The following is a 21,024-nucleotide window of genomic DNA, read 5'->3' as shown; positions in this document are numbered from 1 at the left end:
CAGGCAGGCAGGCAGGCAGGCAGGCAGGCAGGCAGGCAGGCAGGCAGGCAGGCAGGCAGGCAGGCAGGCAGGCAGGCATTAAAAAAGTTCCATTGAATAATTAAAAAATAAAAATTGTAGCTACCTATTGGAAGCATTTAGGGTTGTACTAAAGGCACTTTTGGTTTGTGTGATATTTTTGGCTGCAAAAAACCAAACCTCCATGATCCCTAATATACATATTTTTGGTACTGTATTTCCTCGTGTAAAAGCCGCATTCAATTAAACTCTTGTCTCGATTATAAGCCAGGGGTTTCCAGCGCCTTCAGAAATAAATGTCTGGTCTCAAATAGAGGCCCGGGCTATTACTTGAGTCTACTGTTAATGGCTTTAATTAATTGTTTTCCTTGTTGCTGCTGCTTGAGTTTAGATCCTTCTGAGGGATAATAGCTCTACGAGTAATCACGTGAGTAGTCCATACAAGTCTTGAGTGCATGCAGATATGTATGATACAACTATTTTCCAATCATTTTAAGCCTTGACTACACTTGTTTATATAGTCAACACACTTGATCACTGTTTTCTATGCAGTAATCCTGTTCTACCACCACCCTAATTCAATTAAATGCTGGGCATCTGTCGGGGGCAATCTAAAATAAACGCCCAGTCTCAAATAAAGGTCCTATTTGTTTATAGGCTAGGTCAAAAATACTGGAAAGGAAATAAAAGTTATACGGGGAAGTAGTGTATATAGTAATACAGTGTCAATACTTATATTGGATTAAGTACTATTGTTATTGTAAACAGCTTATGGTGAATTGCGACTGACTGACGGCACCAGTTCACATGGCACATTAATGTTTCAGCTAAATGATGGCAGTTGGGGTATGGTGTGTAGCAGTGGGTTTGATTGGAGAGCTGCTAATGTGGCTTGTAATCAGCTAGGCTACGATTATGGTGATTTTATTACATGGTAAGCAAACTTTTAAAGAAATAAATACATATAAATTATGCAATATCCTAATGTTGTTTATGATAATTTCTACAATGTACAGTCATTCAAGAATTATTACAATTTAAGCTGAGAGATTTGCAACAAGGCTATACTAGTCTCATCAAATTTCAATTAAATGATTAAAGACAGGTTATACATATGAAATCTTATAAACACAAATGCATATTAATGGATGTAAAAAACCATAACTTGGAAGTTATGTCAAGAGTTCATAATAGTACTCTTGGTTATGCATATGTACAAAATTTTCTCTAGAGGTGGATTTGTAGAAGCCCTTCAAGACTGTTTGGCATGCACCATAAAGCTATCAGTGGTTTTTGCAATATTAATTTACACAATTATGATGAAGTCATTTTAATCTGTAGAGTGCATGCATTTAGTTACATAAACACATGCTTATGTGTTTTGTGGTAGCTTAGACTTAGATGATAGCATAAGCAATCAATTATTGATGCTGTATGCCAACCTACAGTATTCTTGTTTAGAACAGGACATGCACAAACTTTTTACACCCAGCGATAGGCAATTTACTACTCTAGGTGTCAAAATGTACCAGCTCTCTGGCCTGTGGCAGTCTTCAATAGTCAGTGGTGTATAGCATCAAAGTATTGATGACATACTGTACCTAATAATTATGTAATAACTTACTTTCCAGTGGAGGAGATTACTACCACTACTATTATTACTACTGCCAGTCATCATATGAACCAGCTGCTATTTGTTACACAAGTTGTACTGGATATGAAACATCTTTGAGCTCCTGTTATATAGAACAGAATTGCTCATATTCAAATTCTTGCTCTTCTGGTAATGTTTTGCTCAGCTGCTGTAAGTTATTTTGTTTTATTAGATGATGAATGAAACTGTAAACAATATGTTACTGGATCTGCGAAAAAGGGACATAATCGCACAAGCCTAAATTTACAGTATAAAGCATTGACTACATTGGGTGAAATACTTGCGTATTATTGAAAAAATTCTGTAAATTTTTTAAATTCCTCTTTCTTAGTGAAGGAAGGGACTAACAATAAAAACCTGGATATCATCTTATTCGCCTGGTCAAGAGAGGTTAGAAAATCTTTGTTTTGTTGTAGTGGCCTCAAGGATACGTAAGGTATGAGTGTTTGTTTACACCATGTCAAAGCGATCGTACGCGATTGATTTTTCTTCACGGATATCGCCTTTGTATGCAGTGAAGAAGGGCGAGTAAAGGAAAAACATACCAGTAATTGATTCCCCTGCTCATGGCGAACATGATAGTGAAAAGTTTAGCTCTGTACCTCAATCCGTTTGTAAGTTACAATCGTTTTTGTAAGCGCCTGCAATTTATTTTCCCTATACTTGCTGTACATATCGATATTTCTGTTGTTGCTACTTTGTAAGACTGTAACTCCAAAAGTTATTGGCATATGAGGCTGGAACCTTGTCAGATGGTACACTTGGCTAAGTAGATTATAAATATTTAATAAACAGGAATTGGAAAAATATGCGATTATGTCCTGTTTTTGCAGAACCGGTCACATATGGTGTAAATAGTTCCAGATAGCAAATAGTTTTCCTAACAAAAGTATGTATGTACAATGTATAAATGACACCACTTGCCTATATTGAAATGTGTGGATTGCACTGTGTGTGCGTGCATGTGTGTGTGTTATTTTTACAAGCCAAACCATTTCCTCACTGGCCGGGTCTTAATGCTTTCAGTCTAACACTGTATAAGTACCTCCATATAGGTGAAAAGAAACAAAATATTCACAATAGAGTTGTGGTATCAGGTGATGTCATTTATATGGTAGTAAAAAGAGTATTGTGTGTACTGCATAGCCTAAATAAAATATTTAATTGGTGAGGTATGCATGACTGCTCTATTAGAATTAAGCATACTACTGTATTAGAACCTCTAAATTCTCTGTTAGACTGTTTCAATTTTATGCAGTATAAAGTCAGCATTTCATACTGAATTTCCAGTTTCCTTGGTTGTATCTATGTCACTAAGCACTAAAATATAATATAGTTGTAACCTTCATTCATCAAACTACTGCTGTAAATGTTTACGCAGCACACTGTGTGGTGCTATTCTCAGAAATGCCAGTAACAATGTATGAATTTTAAATGTTTATTTCTAATCAACTCCCGATAAACCACAGTTATTGACACACTGGCTAGGTTAGCGATCAGGACTGCTATAAACCATACATCTGATGGGAAATCAGAGTGCTTCTATGCATCTTTTGTCATCCAATTAATTTTAAACCAGCAGCTTTGAGCAGCTTAGCTAGCTAAACCGAGGTAAAATTTTAGTGACTTAGAGCTGAAAGCTGTAATGCAGTGCATTGTCATGCATACTTAGTCTATCGGCTATTCTATGGTTGGTGCAACAAACATTTGTGCCAGTATTTGTGTAATTTAATTGTGCCAGTATTTGTGTAATTTAATTGTGCCAGTTACAGGCAAATCCACAGATGTTGCTGCTAGTGTAAGCAATCAATTATCGGGCATGTTGTATGCCAACTTATGGGATTCTTGTTTAGAACAAGATATGCACAAACTTTTTATACCCTGCGATAGGTAATTTAATACTCTACGTAGGTGTCCACAACATACCAGCTCCCCATATAGTGGTGCATCCGGCCAGACAGTGGTGTACAGGATCAATTATCAGTGTTTATCATCCACTTGCTAACTTGCGTACATCAATTATCATCCAGTTTAATGTATTTTGCTAGGCATTCCCACACATTTCAAAACTAAATCTTGCCAATAGTATATACAAGCAGTACTAATTGTAATTCCACCAAAATTTCAAGTAAGTCTTATAGTATGTGTAGTTTTCAAAATACTCTGAAATCAATTTCTAATAAAGCAACACTTCAGTATTTGGATGCTTCAAACACTTTTTAAAAACAAATCAAACAGCACTAATATTTCATCAAGGATGATACAAAGGTCAGCACAGTAATCCTGGTGCAACTGAGAAGAGCTGTGCCTACTTTGCTTCCTGCCATACAGCAATGTTACTAATGACATACAAGCTCTTTGTCCTTAGATAATCACAAACAACTCCTATCTACTGTATATGGGATTACTATCCACTATGTACACCTTGCTGCTGAACAGTGTAACATATCTTGAACACTTGACAGCATGACAGCATGTGTCAAGTCTTCAAACCTCTAAAAACCAAGTGTACTTTACTCAATAGTGCCTGAAAGTGAGTGTAATTACAAATATACACTCTTCCAGCTTACTCTTGCTTTTGTAGTTGATTTTCCTGCTGTTTAGATAGTCTCATAAGACTTTACTTTGATTCACATTGCTTTCTGAGCTAGTTATCTCCATTGTTCATCATTTCCAACTAGACTTTCTGTCTTCTTAGTGCAAATAAATGATTCTTAACAGCTGTCTTTGTACAGCCACTACTAATCCAACATGGTTATAAGGACACGAATTTCAAGCCCTATCAGTGATGAATTTCTTGTAAACAGAGGTGAACATGTTATTATTATTATTATTATTAGCACTTTACAGTGACCAGCACTGTGTAAACAAACATTAGGGTGATTATTCCAGCAGAGCCAATCGCTATTGAGCCTTTTGAATAACAGCAGCCTGAGTTGAGTGTTGTGCATAAGGCTCAGTGTGCACTGCAATATAAGAAACAACACAGATAAAGTTCAGTACACTACTGTAATGAGTGATGATAGACTGTAACATAGCATTGAATATTATGATGTAATAATACTGTATAAGGCTAAGTTTAGTGTGGTTTGCTCTCTCTAGTTTTGTATTCATTACTTGCTATACTTCTGCTTAAATTGATGATTGCTAAATCAACTTGAAGGTTGCTGTTACGTGGGTTAACCTTTTTACAAGTGGCATAGTTGGTAAGATAGCGAGAACTAGAGTGCAATGTCATATTCAGAGGGCAAACCTGAAAGTAGGCCAGTAATTGTTCCGGAGTACTTCTTGGGAGAAGTCATAATAGAGATTAGATGGACCAGTTTAAGAGTATTGAGATAAACTGTTAGGATGATGAACAGAAGCTGAGGTGGCTGAAGGTTCGTCTTAAGGGGAGGGCTTTGATGGCATACAAGAAGTTTTCTGTAACTGCTTGTATGACGCTCAAGAACACTAAGAAATCTCTACAAGAAAGGTTTGAACCTGAAAGTCATCGGGATCTGTATCTTGCAGAGTTTCAGATGCGATACAAAGCAAAGACCGAAAGTTGGCCAGATTTTGGTGAGGACTTGTCATGGGAGTTAGGGTATATTCTTCGTTGGATGATGAAACTTGGCAGCAGCTAGCACTACAGAGATATTTGTCTCAGTTGGATAATGAACAGGTGGCTTTTTAGCATAAAACAGAGGAAGCCAAAAACTACTGAGGCTGCTGTTAGTATTACTTTAGAGTGTTAGTCTTTCTTAATTAATTAAGTCCATTCCTGCGAGTGCTGGAGCAGTTCCATCAGTGCGTGTTGAATCAAATGATAGTGCTTCATTGGAAATGATGACACAGTTGATGGTACGGTTAGACAAACTAGAGGAATTAATCATCCAAGCAAACGGCTCCAAGGAGGAGGGTACAGGAACCCCTGTCAGACTGGGAGACAACAACAAAGCAAAGAGTAGTAGTATGTTTTTGATGTGGATAGGAAGGGAACTTTGCTAGGGGCTGTGCCCAGCCCAAGAAGTCCTTGAGTCAGGGAAACTGACAACCCTTGGGGAGGCCGCCCTGGCCCCAAAGGGAAATGACAAGGGTATTTTGAGACATTTAAATTGTTCAACTTTGTTGTGTCATTTATTAATCCTAGCATGTCCTTTTCAGTTACAGCTACAATAAATGGTAGTGCAGTGGTGTTTTTGGTAGATTCGGGTTCTTCCCTGACTATGCTCCGTAAGGATAATTGGGAGACGTGTAAAGAATCTTAACAGAATTTAAGGCCATGGAATCAGAAGAGGCTTGTTAGTGCTGAGGGTAGTCAGTTGCAGGTATTTGGGTCTGCTGATGTGACTGGGGGTGAGAAATTCCAGCTGTCAGTTGTAGCTGTTGACCCTTTAACAACAGAAGTCATCCTTGGTTTAGATATACTGTCACAATGTACTGTTGATCTGTTACACAAACAATTAATTTATTACAGGTGTTGGACATGTTTTTACCTTACATTTTCTACAACAGAACAGGAATCTGGCAGCTGACCTTGTTTATGTACAGTATGTCAGGATGAAACTGATCCTGGTATTGTTGATGCAGCATCACTTATGTGCGATAATGTTGAGTTACTCCAACAAGAGAGTAATGTCGAGTCATCTCAACAAGATAGTTCAACTCATAATCAGGGGTACACACAGGTGGATGATCAATCTCAGTGTGTCTTCTCTGTTAAGGTGCAAGAAAATGTTAAAATTCCTACATAGCTACAGTGAAATGGAAATTTCAGCTTGTGTTAATGGATGCACCCAGAATCTCAGTAGCTGTTCTGTGTTAGAGAGTAATTTAAAGAATTCTGATTTGTTTGTGGCAAGAGCTCTGGTAAAAGATGGTAGTTCTGTACTTACGTCTATTAAACCCAACAGCAGTGTGTGAAATAACTTTTCAGACATGTCCTGTCGTACTGTCAGGGCATTGTGAAATTTGAGTGGACATCAAGCAATTTGACCAGACATTTTAACTTTTATTGTTTCTCCTTTCCTGTGTTTCTACCACGGCCACCAATGTACTGTAGAGCTGATTACTTATCAACCATTCACTGATAGTACAGCATTTTAAAGGGTAGCTGCTGGCCACATGAAAGGGTTTCTTTGGAATCAATTGGGCCTTTGTAGGAAAGGAGTAATGAGGACTTCAGTCAATGCTTTCTATTTGCCTTAGAATGATATAGCTACGTATATGGTCATAAACTTTGCTTATGCTACCTGGCTTATAATATATAGTGGCTCTATCCCTAATATGAACAGATGCACTGATGCCTTGTTCGTTTTAGCTTAAAACTGGTTGTGCTGGTGATCATGGATACCACAAGTAAAAGCTACTAATTGTAATCAGGTTATAATATACATTTTACTACTGTAGTACAGGTGACTGATACAAGTAGGCTGGCACAACATAGTAAACTGTTAACCTCAGAGGTTAACTTGGGCATGTGTTTGTGGTCAGTACAAACCAAAAATATGTAATTTCATTACATGTCAATACCATCATGTCTGGCCTCCCTCCTAGCCCAATTGCTAACACTATCAACTTTGAAAGGACAGTATTTCTGGACAAATTCAATTATGGCCTGACACCTGGTGTAATTGACCGGAAATTGTCCGGTGTCCGGATGTTATTTCGCACACTGCAACAGGGAAGCCTATTACTTGATATTCAGGAGCCAATGTGGCTACATTGTCAGAAGCTGTTCAAGCTTTTGATTATCACAAGTTAGTAAAATATATGATATTAATCTAGATGGTGGAGTATCTGTCTCTACTGTGTCACATGATACTGGCAATGGATCGTCTGCTTTTGAAGATATTTTTCAAGAAGTGGTGGAAAGTACTTCATTAAGTGATCATCAGAAGCATCTTTTGTGTACACTTCTAATGTATTATGTTAATATATTTGCTGTGTCGAAGGATCAGTTGGGTCATACAGATATTTTACAACACAAGATTGTTACTGAAAATATTACACCTATTTGTCAAAGACTTTGTAGATTGTCTGAAAAAGGAAATGCACACACTTCTAAATGATATGTTGAAAAAAAAAAGATTATTACTCCATCGAATAGTCCATGGGCCTCGCCAATAATTTGGTTAAGAAAAAAGATGACATTAGCCACTTTTGCATTGGCTATCGTCAACTTATTGCCATTACAAGAAAGGATGCATATCCGTTGCCATGAGTGGACGATACTTTGGAAGCTCTGTCTGGCTCACAATTGTTTAGCACTTCAGATTTGGCTGGTGGTTACTGGCAGGTAAAAGTGCAGCCAAAGGAGAGAGAAGACTGCATTTGTTACATCAGATGGTCTGTATGAATTTAATGTTCTTCCATTAGGGTTCTGTGATGGTCCAACAACATTTCAATGTTTGATGAACATTTTGTTGGCTGGGATACAGTGGCATGATTATTTAGTTTACCTTGATGATATTATTGTATTGGGCTGCACATGTGATGAACGCCTCCAGAATTTAAAAGTCTTTAATTGGCTCCATGATGCACAACTTAAGAAATGTTCATTTTGTAAGAATGTGGTGAAGTTTTAGGGTACATTGTTTCTTCTGAAGGTATTGCCACTGACCCAGAGAAGGTATTAAAGGTACTCCAGTGGCCACCACCATTAAATAAGCAGGAACTGCAGCAATTTTTGAGCTCCGTCAATTATTATAGAAGGTTTCTTAAGGATTGTGCTCAGATTTCAAGACCATTGTACCAGCTTACTGTACATAATTTTAAATGGACTATTTAGTGTCAGGAATCATTTGAGACATTACATAGGGCTTTGGTATTTGCACCAGTATCAAGACGCACGGTAGTGTGTCGTGCGGCCCAAGAAGTCGGCGCGCCACACTGTGAGTATATTAACAGGAAGAAAGAAAATGCAATTTTCACACCTATGTAGCTCTGTGATCCCTAACCCGATTGGAACCAAATTTGCTAAAGACGTGCCGGCCAGTTAGGGGAGTCTACATACCAAATTTGAAGAAAATCGCTCCTGCCATTTCCGAGATACGAGCGAACAAAAGTTCAATTTAATTTCTTTGTTTTTTTCTTCATCTTCATTTCGCACACTTTGCAAAATTTGCCATAAAACACGAATGCGTGCTCAGATTGGGCTGAAATTTGGCACATGTAAAGGGCTCATTAAGGCGGATCTCCATACCAACTTTGGTAGGAATCTGATGAACATTCACGGAGTTATGACCGATTATGTGCGTACAATAAGGTTGAAGGTCTGTCACGACTACAGGGTAAACCCCTTGGAGGAATCAGTTGAAAATTGATATGTAGATGGAGCAACCATCGTAGGAGTGCCTTTTTTGTGGTTTGAAAGGAATCAGGATAAAGACCATGGAGATATGACACAAAACCCAACCTGTGTCAAAATTACACGATCGGTTTTTATGAATAAAAAAACTATTAGTTTTCGTGTCTACCAGGCAAACTGCTTAGAGCAACGAGTTGAAAATCAGTATGTAGCTGGAATAATCATCATAGAAAGTCCTTGCAGTAGCACAGAAGAATCGGATTACAAACCACTGAGTTATGATTCGAAAGGCAACTACGTGTAGCAAATGCGAGATCGAGATACTCTAATAGAACAGTCACCCTAAGAAAGCATTCAGCTGCATTTATAATTTACTCAATTATTACATTGCAAGTTATTCTGTAGGGAATTCAGCTAGAAACAAGTCACCCTGTAGTCATATCAGCTAGAAGAAGGTACCTAATAGAGAGTTCAGCTACAAAGAAACCATCATGTAGAGAGTTCAGCTGCAAAAAAATCACCCTGCCGTAGAGAATTCAGCTACAAATAAATTGCCCTGTAGAGAGATCAGCTAGATGAAGTTACCTTGTAGAGAGTTCAGTTACAAGAAACCATCGTGTAGAGAGTTCAGCTGCAAACAAATCACCCAGTAGAAAGTTCCGCTATGAACAGATCACCCTGTAGAGAGTTCAGTTAGAAACAAGTCATCCTGTAGAGAGATCAGCTAGAAGAAGTCACCTTGTAGAGAGTTCAGCTACAAAGAAACCACCATGTAAGAGAGTTCAGCTGCAAACAAATCACCTGTAGAGAGTTCAGCTAGAAACAAGTCACCCTGTAGAGAGATCAGCTAAAACAAGTCACCCTGTAGAGAGTTCAGCTAGAAGAAGTTACATTGTAGAGAGTTCAGCTACAAAGAAGCTACCATGTAGAGAGTTCAGCTGCAAACAAATCGCCCTGTAGAGAATTCAGCTACAGACAAATCGCCCTGTAGAAAGATCAGCTAGAAGAAGTTACCTTGTAGAGAGTTCAGCTACAAACAAGTCATCCGGTAGAGAGATCAGCTAGAAGGATCACCTTGTAGAGAGTTCAGCTACAAAGAAATCACCCTGCTTCATCTATTCTTCTTCCTGTGGTAAAGAAAAAAATGATAGGTTAGAAGCCCTAAAGCCTGCCATAGGCCGGCTTTGGGGTATACAAATACAAAAAGAAGTGAAATTTAATCCCAAACAGCCAAGCTGTAAAAAAAGCCACAAAACAGCCACTCTTTTTTACAGCTTGGCTGTTTTGGATTAGATTGGTCTTTCCTGACTATTCTAAGGCATTTATATAGATACAGATGCTAGTAACCGAGGTGTCAGGGCAGTTCTTTCTCAGGAACACAATGGTAAAGAACATGTTGTGGCATATGCAAGCTGTTCCTTATAGTGATGTGCAATAATATCGATAGTGTGATAATCGTATCGCAGTGGTTCATTATCGTGATATGATAATAGCTTGTGATTGTCGTGAGTACCAATATTATACATTCTTACCTCACCAGAATTACTGGAAAAATTATAACATTCATTTGTTTATTCAATTATGTATTCTAACTGTTTTCTAAGATTGAAGTTTGCTGTATTTTGGCAGGACATATATGCATTCGGGTACACAGGATGTGCCTTTACCCGTATTCATAGAAAATAGGTAAAATTAGTGCTACATTATGCATCTTATCATTTGGATTTACTATCGTGATAACTATCATATCGTGATGCAATTATCGTGATTAGTCAATATAGTTGCAAACTTATTATCGCACATCACTAGTTCCTTATAAGTAAAGCTGAGAGGAGGTACTGCGATATCCATTAAGGAGTGATTATATTTCTAAATTATTTTCAACTGTTTTTGCTGGGGAGGCAATTCAAACTGCATACAGATCACAGCTCACTGGTGTGGATTAGGAACTGTAAAAGAGTCAGAGGGTCAATTGACTCACTGGTTACAACAGTTGGAAGAATTTGATTTTGAAATACATAGTACAATGCAAGTGCAAGTTGCATAATGATGTGGCTTGCCTCCTTTGTAGCCACTACATCTCTGTCACCTGCTTACACTTTTCAAGACCTCAGAAACTAGCAGTTTGAGGATAGCCTGGTGGGACCTTTTCTGAGAGCTAAGGTAGCTGGCAACTTGCCTCCATCTCCTTATGGAGGACAGAAATGGAAAAAAATGGTTTAGCTTTGGGATCAGCAAGGATGGGATTGTGTGTTGACTTTTTGAAAATGTGGCAGGTACAATGTAGTGGCCCAATTGATTGTTCCTGATAGCCTTAGGAAAGATATATTACATGGGGTCCATGAAGATGTTGGTGGTGGGCACTTTGGAATGGAGAAAACAGTGGCAAAGTTGAAAGATTCTACTGACTTGGGAACTTCAACGATGTTCAGAGTTGGTGTGCTACTTGTGGCAAATGTTATTTACTCGGAAAACTATACCACCACATGGTAAAGCTCCCTTGCAACCTGTTAAGGTTCAATTCAGTACTCTATGGAAATGATTGACATAGACATTCTCAGAACGAACATGGAAACTGTAAGTTATATTTTGGTAGCTGAGGACTACTTTACCAAATGGTTGGAAGCATGGGCCATACTTAATCAGGAAGCCAAGGCAGTTGCTTATAAATTGTTAAATGAGATGTTTTATTGGTTCTCTTTGCAAGATAGACTTCATTCAGACCAGGGCAGACAATTTGAAAGTAAAATAATTGAAGAATTGTGTAAATAATTACAGATTCGGAAACACATACTACCCCATATCATCCTCAAGGGGACGGATTAGTGGAAAGGGCAAACCAAACAATTTTGAGTATGCTCATAACTGTAGTTGAAATAATAAAGATTGGGAATCTCACCTGAGGGCTACCTGTATGGCATATAATACCATTCAGTCTACCACTAGATATTCTCCATTCTTTCTTATGTTTGGGAGAAAGGCAAGGATACCAGTAGACCTGTTGTGTGAAGTTGGTAAGACTACAGAGAATGCTATTGACTTTGTATCTCAGTAGGGTAGGATTATGCAAGAGCTGGTGCATAACTAGGGACCCACTGATTATGCTGGCATAATAGTGCTTGAAAGCATTGAGCATACCATAAAATGCAAATTTACTAGAAAAACTTGGAAACTGAGATATAAATATTGAGCATAATAGGTATATTGAGCATAATAGGCAAAATTTTGAGCAGTGCAGCATAGCATAATAGGTAAAATAATGAGCATAATTGGCAGGTCTGTATGCATAACAGAATGGGACTACAGCAAGATAGGCAGAAGGAGTTGTATGATTGTAAAAGTCATGGTAAGCCCTTCAATGTGGGAGATTTGGTTATGTTGTATGCATCTGTTGTTCCTCATGGCTATTGCAAGAAGCTACATTGCCCCTGGAGTAGACCCTTCAAGATTCTTAAAAAGATGACTTATAGGATTTAGTGCTGCCAAGGTAGGAGGCAGCGATTAGTAGTTCATTGAAATTGTGCCCTTCAGATATCCAGGAAGAACCTAGTAGTATTGCAAATGGTCCACAAATGATTCCTCTGTCTGTTCAGCACCTGCAAATGCGTATTGCTCAGTGTTGGGGTTGAACTCAGAGACTGACTGGATGCTAGAGGATTCAAGTGTTGATGATATTGACGAAAATTTACAGGGTGAGGATGATAATCAATTGACTATATAGTTGTACTGGTGATGACAGTGTGGAGAATAATGATCAACTAACAATTTGTACTGAACGATCTAGAGTGCTGGAATCTGTGGTGGAGGATCAAGAGACAGAAAGTACAACTGTATCTCAGCAGTCAAGTGATGAGCATTAATTTTACTCACAGAGGATGTAGATGTGCCGAGAAGATACCTTTCAGCTGCCTAGTAGATATACATTTGTTGGTAGTATGCTGGGAATACATTAAAGGAGAGGATGATGATTAATATAGATTGTGACATAATATTAAATAATTATTATGATGTAATCTTTTAGCATATAAGACCAAGTTTAGCGTGGTTCACTCTCTCTCACATATTACTCGCTATACTTTACTTAAATTGATGATTGTTAAATCAACTTGAAGGTTGCTGTCACACGGGTTAACCTTGTTACACTACTAATACCATTTTCATGTCGAGAATAACAGACTAGTGTATAGAGACTAAGTTATATATAACACACCTCTTGTTATTCGCCAACAGTACAACGTGATAGAAGTTGATGTAAACTTCTATAGTATGTGCTGAATCCTCAAAAACATTTAATAACTCACAGATGTAATTACACACAATCTTGAATTTTGGCTCATTTGTATACATTTCCTATGGGGAAGCCATATGAGTACATTGTTCATTACAGCCCTTTCCTGAACTTGTAATGGAGCCAAACCGTATGTGTCTGTTTTTGACACCTTTGTTGTTACCACTAATCGTCTGGTTGGCTGAAATGTTAACTATGTTGAGAAAAAATCCACTTTTAACTTTTAGCTGTTTTTCAGGATTCAGCTCAACTTGTACATACTATAGGACAACTAAACAAGGCAGCATGAGGCAGCTTAGTGTTGCAAAATTCCACATTTGATTCTGGATTTTGTATGATGATAATAGACATCAAGTTGGCCGATAAAAGATGTTGGTCAATAATTAATTGCTTACTCTATACAGCGGCATTACAGTATGTCTTTGAAAGCACCGAAAGCGATCTATTTTGTGCATACTTGCAAACTGAACACTTGGACATACTAGTTGATTCTCTCAATGGCAGAACTATAATGCAAAACCCTGAAACAGACAAGAAGCTTAATGTGTATTTTCAGCATATGCATATGCCTGCTTTTATTATGTTGAGCAGTCATTACTGAACAATTCCTGATAATTGTATGTGGTAAACACAGTTGGTAATGATATAGGTATAGACTCCACAGGCCATGATAGTGATCAGCACTAAATAGAAACCAAGTATCTTGTGGGATTGAGTTCTACAGTTATGGTTTATGAAACCGCAACATCCCATTTATGGGCACGTGTTTAGACCACTATAATGAAGCGTGCTAGCCTGGAAAATGATGTAAAGTAGGACTCTGTTAATGGGTGGTTATGAAGCTAGAGATAGACTCCAAAATGGAGGGGATGGAGGGTGGCGGGGAGGGCAGAAAATAGACTTCAAAATGGAGGCAGACCATGACTGGAGTCCAGACACAAGATTACAGAGCTGTGCTGGCTCCTTAGTGGCTGATATGTAGCAAAATCAACAGAAAAAAACATCTGGCCGACATTATCAGGCCATCCACCAGTATACGACTAATTCTTGCCACGCCATACCCTCCACAAGGTGAGATACTGCCATTCGAGATCTCTACACCACCCAGAAAAGATGTCTGTTAAAACCAGCCTTGAGTAGTTTGAGTGTACTGAGTGTCAAAACTAGTAGTACGATAGTGTGGCTATCCACTGGTGGTGTTAGTTTGATTGTGCCTGATGTGCGATTTGGATTGGGTTTGTAAAATCTGGTCGCATTCATTGCTTTTGTGTAGCTACAGTGTAGTTTGAGGTAGCTGGAACAGCACAACATTAAAAATTGTTGTTGTAGCAACACAAGCTGTACATTACTCATGCTCCAGCTGTCACTGCCATGTTTTCTGCAGCCAAATTCAGCAAAAGCTGTAAGTTCAATGGGATATTGTATACTGTATATTAAATTTAATAGGGACCGTGGAAGCATTTTAGGCATTTTACTTCCCAGTGACAGATATACAAGCCTTCAAAGAGCTTGTTTTCACTCAAAGAAACTACAAAAAGTTTGATGAAACTTCTTCACAAGCAGTAACTTTAAAAATTGCTTACACAGGACCTAGATATTTTAGTTATTTAGTTACTTATATTGAAATTATAAGTATGCAGTGAGATATGCTATCCTGTATATAGTCTGGTTTTTTGGCAGTGCATTTTTGTGTAAAACACTGCTCTATCTGGATCACACACCCAAGAACAGTTGTTATTCTAAACAAGTACAAATAGTTTTTTTTTTATTCCGGCCCTAATGGCACTCCCATCCTCCCCGATCTCTAGCTAGAAGTTAAACCTAATTTAATTTATAAATGACAAAAAGCAGAAAAAAGAAAAAGCAGCTAAACCTACAGAGCCTACACAGACCTACAAAAACACTGCATGGACTGCCACCATACACACAGCAAAACCCCCGGACAGGGGCCTTAACAAGAAAGCCCTGCAGACTACAAATAGTTGTATTGCTACCACAACACAGTTGTTGAAATTATATTTTAGGTAAAAGCATGTTTTGTAATTTGGCACACCCATGCATTTCAAAATATGCTTGAAACATTGCTGTACTCTTGTAACAATACATAACTGCATAACTTCTAGAATGTTTCAACAATTTTCATAATTATGCAACCTCTTCCACATACAGCCAGTGCAACGTAGCATTTTTCCCATATAGAATGACCATATGGAAACCACAGTGCACTTTTTCCTTCAACCTACATGTTACTATTTTGAATTGTTTTTCTCTAGATTATTACAGGTACACCTACTATAACTATGATGATGATGATAGTGATGGATTGTCTGCTGGAGCTATTGCTGGAATTTCTGTTGGCAGTGCAGTGTTTTTAATTATAATCATTATTTTTCTGATTGTTACTTTTGTGTTTGTTGGACGTCGTTATGTAAAACAACAGAGTCGTATAGTTCGTGTTAGAAATCCAGATGTAGTAGCAATTGAGTCTTGTAATACGTTGCCTCCATACTCCACACAACCGCCTGTGTACATCTCAACTCAACCAACTAGTGGTAGTTATGCAATGAACAGTGATTTTGTGACTACGCCCCCTTACTTTGATGATGGTACCGAGCCCCTACCAGAATATACTCCATCTAAGCCACCACCCGACTATGCTTCTACACCTCCTACTCAAGATGTTGTGCAGTGACATGATCATCATTAAGTCTACTAACTGCAAACTTTTTTTTTGTCTTATAGTGTTTACCCCCTGATCTTATTGTAATAGGACATTTATCTGATCTTGTTGATTTTGTAATACACAGTGTTGACTGCACCAATTTTTGTGACCTTGTTGACATGCAGTGCAATGATAAATTGATGCACATAATACTTTGTAATGTTCTGACTGTACAGTATCATAGCCAGCTAGCCACACTGCTTTTTTTCAACTATAAGATTTTATAAATGTGTGTAGTTGCATGTAACCATACTGTATAACTGGTTTGTAGTACAGTTAGATTTTATATGCATGCATATTATGGTCCTATGTGGCAAACTGTCTTATGTTGTTATTGCTGATGAAAATTGCATATGCTGTGCAACACTGCATGGTAACTTCAGGGCAAAGGATACCACTCACTGTACAATTATCTTCACATACAGTAATCCTATAGTGAATGGTGAAATATTTCATGCCATATATAGCTACACTATCTAGTTTTGAATCTGATGCAGCTGGTAAGAACCTTTGTATTAGTGTATACATGTATATCTTTGATATCATTGTTACAGTAACATTAATATTTTTCTCACAATCTTAATTAACCTGTATATGTAATTTCTGACTGCATGAGCTGAACCACTTCAGTAATACATATATTATGTTGGAGTAAACCATCATTAAGGTATAAAAACACAAAATTACAATTACATATACCTCAGACACCTGCAACTACTGTATACTGATGTGCAAAAAGCACGCACAGTATAGGCATGACTAGGAAGCTATAAAAATAAAGTTACAGTACAACATGCACAAACTAACAAGAAAAAAATTAAATGTTCCAAACAGCACAATCATGTGCCAAAAGATTCATTGAGAACAACCAATTGCTTTGTGAGCAGCATTATCCAGTATAGTTCTACAAATAGCTGCAGGCTGTTGAATTACTGCTTGTAGGGCCCTTGTGGAGTCTGAAAGATAATGACACAAACAACCGATTTCAATAGTGGAATATTGAGAGATACAGCATGATCTAGTGACATGTTTTATCAGCATTTTGTTTATTAATCCCAAGGCAGTACAGATAGCAGACTCGGACTGAATGGTTGCAAATCAGCAACACTTAGTCTTACACAACCCATGCCATGTAAATTTATGTATAGCTGAACTCTCTACCACAGGAAGAAAATCTGCATTTCAGGTATTCGGAAATCCACAGTAAATGTACAGAAATTCCATGTTTCTGTACATTTTCGGTGTTCATGAAATTTACACATTTTCTTGACATTTCCTGAAGTAGTATAGGGCACAATTTCCACGACATTTCCTAATAGCAGTATTGATGGTATTTCTTGACATTTCCTAATGCAGGATAGATGAAATTTACTGACATTTCTGGAACATAGGAAAGATCAAATTTTCATAAATTTCTTTACATTTCCTGCACTCAGGATAGGTAGTGCCAAAATGCAAATTTCCTGTCTAGGAAATGTCATGTGTCAACACATTTCCTAAGCACAGTATAGATGGAGGACAGTATGGTACCAAGTGTACATTACCCTCTCCACCAGTTCAGGACACATGACATTTCCTAAATGGCAAGAAACAGACAGCATCAACTATAAATGTATAAGAAACCTATATTAACAAGGTATTATTTCATTGTGGGTTTGGGTTACCACATTTCCTAAGAAATGTCCAGAAATATAATATTTTTTGAAATTTACATGACGTGTCCTTGGCCTCTTTAATGTACCGTATATATTGCATTTAGGTTACACCAAGACCTTATCCTAATCTGTAAAGTGTCACAGTAGTCAGGTATGACAGCAGCTGGAGTAACAATCTCGGACTAAAATTTCACTACATGCCATGTGTCCTTGCAATTGACTTAGGAAATCTCATTGAAATTTCTGAATAGTACAGGAAATCTCACTGCATGCCATATCTGTCCTTGAATAAGGAAATCTCATGTAAATGTCAAATTTCTGAATGGTGTAGGAAATGTCACTGCATGCCATTTGTCCTTGATTAACACTGCTTGAAGTATCTTAGTTTACTACAGTGGTATATCCCCAGTATATGAAACAGTTAATTGTTTGTTATTTTAGTAGTTTTTCAGTAAGCCCGCATTCACTGATGTTTTACTGAGAGTTTAAACTTAGTAAAATAATTATGTTCCATATACTTAAGTTTACTGACACTTTACTATCAGTATAACTACAGTAAGGCATCTTAACAAATTAGTAAACTAAGAACCTTCAAGCAGTGTAAGGAAATCTCATGTAAATGTCAACTTTCTGAATAGTGTATAGGAAATGTCACTGCATGCCATGTGTTCTTGTCTAAGGAAATCTCATGTAAATGTCAAATTTCTGAATACATATAACAATACATCAAATTTTTGGCAGAGGACATGTACAGACACATGAAATTTCCAATGTTTTAGGAAATGTCACAACATGTGACATTTATGGTATACAGGTTTACTCCAGGTTTGATATAGTAAATTCATCAGTTACATTTCCTGTACATTTCCATACTGATTTTAGGTCCGGAAATGTGACTTTTTTCCTGTGTACTTGGTGACTTGTTAATATAATAGCTGAACAGCATGCCTAAACTCTCTACAGAGTAACTTGCAAGGTAGCTGAACTTCATGACTTGTTATGTAACTAGCTAAAGTCTCTACAGGGTGATTTGTTTTTGCTGCTGAACCCTCTTCATGGTGACTTGTAATGTAGCTGTACTCTCTACAGGGTGAGAGCTGAACTCTCTACAGGGTGAGAGCTGCATGAGCTCTCTAAAGGGTGACATGATTAGTTTGTAGCTGAAATCCCTAGTCTATACAAGGTGACTTGTTTGTGCAAGGTTTTGGACTGCATTAGACTTAAATCCATACCATGTTCATATTCTAATTACTGCTAACAACTTTGACTTGTACAAGGAGAATACACTACCATCTGTGACTTGCACAAACATGTATCTGCATGGCTTTTATATTCTTGTGCAACCAGATCCTTTTCTTATCATTGAGTTAGAAAGAAAAGCTTCCTACATCGCTCAATGATAAAAGTGATAGAGGCTGGAAGGTATTGCTGTGTGAGACTAAGTGAGTCAGCCACATAACTGAGGGGATAACTAAAACAGTCAGTATAGGCCTGAGTCAAATATGCTCAAAATTTTACCCAAAACACTTTCAGGTATTTCCCAAAAATTTCATGTATTTTATTGTGCTCTTCAGCTAGTGTTCCCATGCATTATGCTTGCATTATTATCCTGGCTAGCAACATTTCCTTGGAAAATTTTAGTCAGTGAATGCCCTATTAGAGTATTTCACTACAAAGTGACTGTTCTATTAGAGGGCATCCATCTAATGAAGTTATGTACAATGCATTTGGGTGCTGTTTCCACTGCATGACTGCTATTAGGGAGCATTGATCTATTTTCATGGAATTAAGCTCCATAGTTTGAAATATCCACCTAATATGCTAGTACAGCACTCCAGCCTATTATGCTGGCATATTTGACTAAATAAATATCTTTAGGCTCTGCTATATCTATAATTTAACACATACAGACTTAGCCTATCAGTCATGCACAATTGCATGGTAGCTATTGTTAATAGAATAAACAGTAATGTACACGTAACTTCACCATGATAATGATTCTCACTACTGAATGATCATAACTGATCATGATTTTGACAGTGAAAATTGTGAGCATTCAGTTAGGAAACCACATAGTGCATTTTAATCAGATGTAACATATATACACTGTACAAATGTGGGAGAGTCAGTGCAGATATAAACTGAGTACAGATTTCAGTCCAGTCCTATAACTGGTTTAGCTGCTTCCCCTGCAATTTTACTTACTGTAGTCTTGTCCCCAGACCACTCTTTCCTTTTAAAATATTTGGTCAAAACAGAAAAAGTGGTCTGGGCACAAGGCTAAAGTACCAAATCCTTAATGGGTGCATAAGTATAAGTATTTGCAGTACTTATTTCAGCCCTGGCTAATCACAATGATACTTATTTCTATAAAGACTGCTGTGTGTCTATAAAAGGACAATGGAATTGACATCTTAGCTGTTATATTCAAACATCATTTTCATATAATATATATTCCAAACTTGAAAATCCCAGGTTTATGCTAACCTGCAAAACTTATGACCCATGCAATGAGTCACCTTCAACTCCAGCCATGATGTAAGTGCACATGGTTTTTGGGGAAGTCGTCATCAGAAGGCTTTCTTTGATGTTAGAATTTTCAATCCAACTGCTCCCAGTTATCGAAACACAGCGGTTTCTTCCTTGTACAGAAGGTTTGAAAGAGATAAACAAAGGATGTATGAACAGAGAATAAGAGATGTTGAAATGGGCTCATTCACTCCATTGGTTTTCTCCACTTTTGGAGGAATGGGTAGTGCAGCTACAGTTGCTTATAAGCATCTAGCTTCTATGCTATCTACTCAACGGGGCCAATCTTACAGCAGTGTTGTATCATGGATTAGATGTTCCACCAGCTTCTCTTTGCTCAGGTCAGCATTGACCTGCTTGCGTGGAGCAAGGTCACACCGTGGCAGCCCTGTGACTATTGGAGCACTTGACCTTGCTATTTTGGAAGGCCAAGTGTTGCCATCTCATTGATTTTTTGAGTTTACAGTCTTTTTGTCCAGCACTTTTACCATCTGGTGCTGGTGGCAAGGGGTGCAGGCACCCCGAGAAAAAAACAACAAAAAACTCCAGCCATGATTCCACCAGCTGATAGCTAATGATCCCTTATCAACATAGCTATTCATAACACTGCTAGCAATTGCTTGAGTCACCATCTTCAGTCAGCCAGGTCATGTAAACAGAACAAAGTAGAATACCAGCAACTGTTGGCAGAATTGGCCCGGATCGCTTGAAGATTTGCAGCAACTTTTATGAATCTCTTGAAATTTGTATTTTTAGCCATTATCATTGTTTCTGCATAGCTACAGAACTTATGGAACCTTTTATGTTTATCCACCAATGTCAAAGGAAACACTACGGATTATGCTTCACACAACTTTCCAAAGAATA

General features: G+C 37.8%; 1 protein-coding gene across 1 annotated transcript in view; it reads left to right on the top strand.

The window, feature by feature from the left end:
• LOC136263147 (scavenger receptor cysteine-rich domain-containing group B protein-like) overlaps positions 1 to 16,295 on the top strand; it is a 73,087-nt gene extending 56,792 nt beyond the window's left edge. The window contains exons 8-10 of the mRNA XM_066057647.1: positions 787 to 952; positions 1,650 to 1,822; positions 15,525 to 16,295. Of these exons, the coding sequence (XP_065913719.1) occupies positions 787 to 952; positions 1,650 to 1,822; positions 15,525 to 15,943 (758 nt within the window). The 3' untranslated portion in view covers positions 15,944 to 16,295. The remainder of the gene's footprint in view (positions 1 to 786; positions 953 to 1,649; positions 1,823 to 15,524) is intronic.
• Positions 16,296 to 21,024: the final 4,729 nt, after the last annotated feature.

Source organism: Dysidea avara, chromosome 8 (genome assembly GCF_963678975.1).
Source record: "Dysidea avara chromosome 8, odDysAvar1.4, whole genome shotgun sequence".
In the NCBI taxonomy this organism is placed as follows: domain Eukaryota; kingdom Metazoa; phylum Porifera; class Demospongiae; order Dictyoceratida; family Dysideidae; genus Dysidea; species Dysidea avara.
The sequence above is the reverse complement of the archived record's forward strand: the minus strand, read 5'-3'. Positions and strand labels throughout refer to the sequence as shown.